The 7,915-nt window shown below is 38.0% G+C and overlaps 1 protein-coding gene across 1 annotated transcript in view; it reads left to right on the forward strand.

The window, feature by feature from the left end:
• Positions 1-7,915, forward strand: part of HERC6 (HECT and RLD domain containing E3 ubiquitin protein ligase family member 6) — a 96,103-nt gene that overhangs the window by 41,317 nt on the left and 46,871 nt on the right. The window contains exon 13 of the mRNA XM_006900020.1: positions 3,323-3,477. Within this exon, the coding sequence (XP_006900082.1) occupies positions 3,323-3,477 (155 nt within the window). The remainder of the gene's footprint in view (positions 1-3,322; positions 3,478-7,915) is intronic.

Below are 7,915 nucleotides of genomic sequence, written 5' to 3' on the forward strand. Positions count from 1 at the left end.
TAAAAGAAGATGGAAAGAATATACTGAGTCACTGTATCGAAAGGAATTGGAAGACACAGAAGAATTTCATGAAACTACATATAAGCAAGAGCCTATGGTGACGAAAAAAGAAGTTCAGGCTGCTTTGAAGGAAATGGCAAAAAATAAGGCTCCAGGAATAGATGGTATACCAATTGACGTATTTCAGTTAACAGATGCTGTTTTATAGTATTTTATAAAATTAAAACTTCCTTTTTGCTCATTTTTTATTAGTTCATATTTATCTTTTTAAAATCTTTTTCCACTATTGTTGTTATTGTGTATAGAGTTGGAAACGGCCCACAGCTGGCATCTAGCAGGTTGTCAGAGGCCGTTATTCACACAGGAGATTTCCCATCCTTCTCCCAAGGAGCAGTTGGAAGCCACGTGCCTTCAGGATTGCAGTGCAGCTTCTTGCCACTAGGCCACCAGAGCTCCCTACCCTAGTTTTTTATTACAAAAGTAATTCATTTTTTATCAAGAATTTAAATAGAAACTATTTTTCTTTATCTTTTTAATGTTATTACTTCATAATATATTTGTCATGAATAATTATTTTTAAGCACTTGTATAAAGCTTAATATATCAACATTTTCTTTTATGACTTCTGAGTTTAAGAAAGGTCTATCCTACTCCAACCGTGTTTGTTTTTTTCTTTCTCATGTTCCTAATAGAATTTTTAAATACATCTATTTTTAAATATATGTGAGTTTGATTTATGGAAAATTGGTATTTTCAATTTTATAACTGAGGGAAAATACAATTAAGGGATGATCATCTTTTAGAATAGAAATACAAACACCTCTGTTTCATAAATCTACTAATTGGTTTTCTTTCTTTAACTACTTATATCAATCTTATTTGATCTTAACATACAGATATACTTGTACCTCCTTACAAAGAGATATAATGCTTACATTTAACATTTTTTTCAATGATAAATTTTTTTTAATTCATCTTACATTGCACATACACTGTCTTCTCTGACTTAGACAACAGCTTCCTTGGCAGGTAGCCAGGACAAGTATTGTTCAGATTTTACATAAAATAAGATGGGAGGCTCAAAGAGGCTTATGTAACTTGCTCAGGGTGAAAGATTTTATGACTCTCAGCTAGAAGAACAAACAGGTTCATCTTGGAGAGGGTGAGACCAGGACGCTCCTTGGGGGCAAGGATTCCGAAGCTTCGTCTGACATACTGTGGGCATTCTGCAAGGAGGGACCAGTCCTTGGAGAGGGATGTCATGCTTGGGAGGGTGCAGGGATAGTGCAGGAGAGGAAGACCCTCGATGAGATGGATCGATTCAGTGGCTGGAGAAATGGGGGTAGATGTGTCAGAGACAAAAGATTGGCACAGGACAGCACAGGGTTTAGGACTTTTGTACATAGAATTGCCATTCGATGGCACATAACAACAACAAACAATTATATTGTAATGCTTCTCACTCTTAGGTTGATAGGTGAAGTGTCACTATAAAGGTTTTATGATTTTCTCAATAAGGATGGTTGAATGGCCTCTCAAACACCTGACCAATCTAAGGATCAAGCCTTTCTCCCCATTTCATACATAATTCGATTACTTCTGTTCTAAGTGAACAATTTACTTATATGATTAGAAAACACTATGCTAATTTATTACTTGATCAAAGCCCCATCTTTCACAGCTCTCACTGTACAAGAAACTTGTTAGTCTGAACGTTTTTAAGTCCAAAATAAAACTCTAATGTTTTGTGCTATCAAGTAAAATTTTTTTTTATTGGGAAAAACCATATTGGGGGTACAAGGAGGTGAGGGTTGGGGGCAGAAGGGTGAGGATGGGCGGGGATGCAGTTGCAGAGCTGCAGAAATTGGTTGGTGGGGGAGCAGGTGAAGGAAATGAAAATGATCCAGCGGGGACCAGATGCTACAGGAAAATGACAAGCATTTTCCAATGGTATTTAAATCAACTGTCTATTGATTTGGGAACTGGATGCTGACTCTCTGGCTTCTTCATGCTGAACAGGGGTGTTGATGTGAAGGGGGAAAGGGAGGACAGTTTATCACCTTACTGGTGAACTTGGGTTAAGGCTGCTTGCCTTCTGCTATCAAGTAAAAATTGAGTTACCTTCTGTTTTTTCATTATGGTGAAGAATGTCATCTGGATTCTTTCTACCTAAAGATCTGTGTAGCAGAAATCTAGACCTGATTTTAGCCCCGGGAAAGCAAACTAGGAAAGAACTCAAAAACTCAGCTTTTTTGATAGAATGGATGATTCGGTTGGCTCTTTTCTGCCTCTAAGTCTGTTGACCTAGAGATGTGGATAATGATAGGGCTTCAATATGTCATTATTTAAAATTTTAATCCATTTGGTATTTATCTCTGTTACACTTTATATCCTGGAGAGGGTTAAACCAGGCTGCTCCTTGGAGGTAAGGATTCTGTGGCTTTGACATACTTTGGACATGTTATAAGGAAGGAACGGTCTTTGGAGAAGAACATCATGGTTGGGAGGGCAGAGGGACAGCGCAGGAGGGGAAGACCCTCTATGAGCTGGATTGATTCAGTGCCTGGGGTAATCGGGATGGGTGTGTCAGAGGCAGGGCGATTGGCACAGGATAGAGCAGGGTTTAGGGCTGTTGTACATAGGGTCGCTATGAGTTCGCAAGCGACTCGACAGCACATAACAACAACAACTCTTTATATCACTTTCAGAATGTTTCAATACATTTTTAATGATTTATTTTGTTCCCGCTGATATGTAATAGAATTTTTATCACATATTACAGCCTCATGTGTATTAGGTCCACTTCTGAAATATCTCCGTATTCTATTACACAGATATGCTTTCCAAACATCTTAGTTGTCCTATTTTAATTATATTGGCTTGATAATATATTTTAACATTGGACAAGTTTATTTTCTGAATATTGTCCTTGGGTATAGAAATCCAAGTTTCAGTCTCAATAATATAAAATATAAATACTGAGCTGTATTTATTTCTATGTATATTCATGTATACCAGGTATTTGTTTTTACAAACTAAAAATAATCAAGCATAAAATTGAACTAACAACAAATTTTTTCAGAATATTGAATTCTAGTTTTTAATTGTAATAATCATTAATCAGGGGGAAAGACTTTTTCTCTGTGTCTATGAGTAATGGATATTGTCCTGGATGATTTACTTAGAAAAAATATTTTATTGCTTATCCTATAAAAATGTAAAGTATCATCTCTTCTGTACATTTAAAAGCTTAATAGAAACTGAGGCATTACTTTTTTATTTTTTAACCTCTATCTATTTTTGCCTATTCTTCACACTCCAGAGAAATGTTGGGCATCATTACATAAACATTCTCTGGAAACACTGGTCCAGATACTTAAAAAAGCTGTTGTCTCTCAACTGATTTGTTGGACTGAAGACAATCAGGATAACTCTAACATAAAAGCTGTTCTAGGAATGGTGAAAGAAGTGTATAAGGTAAGCCTCCTCCAAATGATTGGTATACCATTTGGTTAAATCCACCTCTCTTCCTTCTCAGCCAGCTCTTCTAGTAAGATAAGACAATTATTATAGAATATAATTTATAGTTATTAGTTTTTAAAGTAATATATAAAAGGGAAATATTTGCAAGAAAACAATTATAGATTTAAAAAGAGACAACTTTTGAATACCAAGAACAATACTGTGTGATGGGCTTCATTCCTTGAGAGCACACAGAAGTTACTGCTCTTCACAATGTGCACAGATTTCTCAGTAACGAGCAGAAAATTAATCCAGTCTAAATTCTAGAATGCACTTACTTTTTTCTTGCTATTTAAGTGAATGTTTACAAAGTAAACTGGCTCTTCATTCAAATGATCATACACATTTTGTTGTGTGGTTTTACTTACAGTGCCTACAATATGATCCCATTCTTCCCACTTCCTCTCTGTGATTCTTGTTTCCATTAACCCCTTCTATGGTTCATTTATATGGATTTCAATCACAAGCAAAGCTTATCTACAATGAAATAAGTCAGAGCAGTAATTATGTCTTGGCTGGAATGGTGCTTAAGTTGAAAAAGAGGATGAAGAAGCCTACTATAAGCTTCTGATGTATTCCATTATTTTATCTGGGTGGTGCTTATACAGGAGTTTATAAATGTTAAAGCTCTTTAAATTGTATGTTTAAGGACTTTACTGAATATGTAAAGTATGTAAAATATTTATGTTATATCTCAAAGCTATCTCTCTTATTACTGTTGAGTTGGAACTGATTTATAGCTGACTTTGTGAGGGTAGTTAGAGCCTTAGATTGCCTATCTTCCTCCTGGAAACAGCTGCTGTTTTTAAACTCTTGCTTTTGGGTTGACAGCACAACTCCTTGCCCACTAGGCCACCAGACCTCCTGTGTCAATAAAAATAGAAGAAAAGATTTGCAGAAGACTATGGCCTGAGCAACTGAGAGTTGGACAATGACTAGGGAGGACAGAAGGAGAGTGGATGCTTTTGAGCTGTGGTGCTGGAGAAGGGTACTGAATGTACCCTGGACTGCCAGGAAAAAAAACAGATTCATCTTGGAGAGGATTAAACCAAGCTACTCCTTGGAGGCAAGGATTCTGGGGCTTCGTCTGACATACTTTGGACATGTTGCCAGGAGGGACGGGTCCTTGGAGAGGGACATCATGCTTGGGAGGGTTGAGGGACAATGAAGGAGGGGAAGACCCTCTATGAGATGGATTGATTCGGTGACTGGGATAATAGGGATGGGTGTGTCAGAGGCGGTGCGGTTGGCGCAGGATAGAGCAGGGTTTAGGGCTGTTGTGCATAGGGTCGCTATGAGTCGGAAACGACTCGACGGCACATAACAACAACAACAACATGGCCTGAGCATGGGAGCTCTGCTGGCCTAATAGTAAGAAACTGTGCTATAATCCCAAAGGCATATGGTTCAAATCCATCAGCTGCTCTGCAAGAGAAGGATGGACAGTCTCTTCCTGTGTGATTTACTGCCTCTGAAAACTTTGAGTCAGTTCCAGCTCAACAGTAAACAACAACAATGGCTTGAGCAAAAAATGAATACTGCTCGATCTTGTGATTCAGACAGCCTACATTAGAATATTTGTTAAATGTCACTATGGGAGGATCAAGTGAAGCCATCAGGATTTTGCATCCACATGTTGTGTGGCCTCAGGCGCAACTGAGAATAAGAAAATCTATTCTAGTAGGGTTACCTGGAGCCAGTAGCATCCAAAGTCAGAGGGCTTGATTTCATCCTCAATTTATTCTAGGGCAAATAGGAATCAAATAGTACTCTTATACAGAACTAAGAATAAAAGCATATTAGAGGAATTTATTTACTCCCAACAGAGATCAAGGATTTTCAGAAGAGCTCTTAAGTGTCAAAGATGCTCTCCAGTAGTAAGTTTGGTTATATACCGACTGGTACTGCTGTCAAAGTGTAATCTGCATGCACATCTATGTTTATTGCTGCATTGTTCACAATAGCAAAGAGGTGGAAACAACAAAAATGCCCATCACCAAATGAATGGATAGAGAAGCTCTGGTATATTCACACAATGGACTACTATGCAGCATTAAAAATCAAGGAACTCATAAAATATTACACAAAATGGGTGACCCTGGAGGACAGTATAGTGAACAAAATATCTCAGTCACACACACACAGACACACACACACACAAAAAAAATATTGCATAATGCCTCTTTTATAAAACAGGACTGACATGAGGGTTGGGGAAAACTAGGAAAAGGGGGGATAAATATGTACACTGCATTGAAACAGATGAGGGAAAGAACTATTTAAAAGGAATATATGATGAGATATTATTTATATGACAACAGTCCAGAATAAGAGCTGCATAGCAGAGTGGACAAGGGGAAGAAAAGGGGGAAGGGGGAAATTGTTCAACAATGAAAAACCTTTTTTTCAAAAAGAAAAGCAAGCTGGGGGAGTAGGTAGGGAGGAAAATATGCAACAAAGAATGAATGGAAATCCAAGTTCTCTATATCCTTTTATTAAAATCTCACTTCAAGTTAAAAAATTTCAATGTAATCTACATTTTATATGTTTCAGTAAGCTGTAGTAATTTGTCCTGAGAGCCTACATTTCTAACAAGCTCCCAGAGAATGCCAGTGTTGTGTGTTCAAGGACCACATAAAGTTTGAGTAGAAAAGATTAGTGTCTAGAAATGAGGGTAGTTTTTATAATGAGCCTTTGAATTGTCTTCACGATGGTAATGACTTGAGAATAAGAAAGTCTTACTTCTTTTTCTGACTATAGTTCATAATTGCAGTATATTGTTTTTATAATATTGACTGGTTCTTTAAGGGTAAACTGTAATTTCAAGTTTGTGCTTACTGTAGGGTTTTTTAGATACCTTTTTAAAAGATGAGATAGTTTCCTTTTATTCCTATTTTGCTAAGAGATTTTAGCATGTATGAATTTTATTAAATTGCTTCTGTATACAATTTTTCTCCTTTCTTCCCCTTACTATCCAAACTATAGATGACTTCTCAACTGTTTAACTACCCTTGCTTCCAGTTAGCCCACCTTGCTCATGTTGTTGTTGTTATGTGCCGTCGAGTCGCTTGTGACTCATAGTGACCCTATGTATAACAGCCCTAAACCCCGCTCTATCCTGTACCAATCGCACTGCCTCTGACAGACCCATCCCGGTTACCCCAGTTACTGAATCAATCCACCTCACAGAGGGTCTTCCCCTCCTGTGCTGTTCCTCTACCCTACCAAGCATGATGTCCTTCTCCAAGGACCTGTCCCTCCTTACAACATGTCCAAAGTATGTCAGATGAAGCCTCAGAATCCTTGCCTCTAAGGAGTAGCCTGTTTTAACCTTCTCCAGGATGAATCGTGGCAGTCCGTGGTACATTCAATACTCTTCTCCAGCACCACAGCTCAAAGGCATCAATTCTCCTATCCTCCCAAGTCATTGTCCAACTCTCTGATGCATAACAAGTGATTGCAAAGACCATGGCCTGTATTAGACCCACCTTAGTCTCCAGAGACACACCGTTGCTTTTGAGTACTTTAGAGAGGTCATACTTTGCTCATACTATGTTAATATTCTAAGATTATATAAAATAAGAGGTTATTAGCATAATGTGACTGAAAAAAAGGAAGACACCGAGAGCTACACAAGGGGTTATAAGCAATAATAATGTTGTTGTTACTGTTAGGTGCCATTGAGTCAAAACTAACTCATAGCTGATCCTCCAGTGGGTTTTTAGAGGCTATAAATCACATAGGTGGGAGACTGCCCATCTTTCTCCTGAGGAACATCTAATGAATTTGGATCATATGCCCTTGGTTGATGGCACAACTCCTTACCCACTCAACCATTAGAGCTTCCTCTTCCTATAAATAGACCACAACCCTTCATTACCAATGATGATAAATATTAATCTGCAACTAAAGTGAAAAAATATATCTCAATAGATTATGTTTGCTAGTATATTTTTGTTATGTATTTGTATCTATGTTGATAGGAAAGGTACTAGATTTTCTTATGTTCCTGTGAAGTTTCTGTGTCAAGGTTTCATGAAAAGACATGAGAAATATTCCGTTTTTCTGTTTTATGCAAAAGATTATGTAATTCCAGCATGACTTTCCCTTTGACAATTAGTACAATGAATCTCTGAACCCTTATAAATATGTAGATTTCTTAGTTGTTGTTGTTGTTACGTGCCATCGAGTCGTTTGCGACTCATAGTGACCCTATGCACAACAGCCCTCAACCCTGCTCTATCCTGTGACAACCGCACTTCCTCTGACACACCCATCCTGATTACCCCAGTCACCACATCAATCCATCTCATAGAGGGTCTTCCCCTCCTGCGCCGTCCCTCCACCCTCCCAAGCATGATGTCCCTCTCCAAGGACCCATCCCTCCTGGCAA

Source organism: Elephantulus edwardii, unplaced genomic scaffold (assembly GCF_000299155.1).
Source record: "Elephantulus edwardii isolate Elephantulus edwardi_28Jun2011 unplaced genomic scaffold, EleEdw1.0 scaffold00270, whole genome shotgun sequence".
NCBI classification, from domain to species: domain Eukaryota; kingdom Metazoa; phylum Chordata; class Mammalia; order Macroscelidea; family Macroscelididae; genus Elephantulus; species Elephantulus edwardii.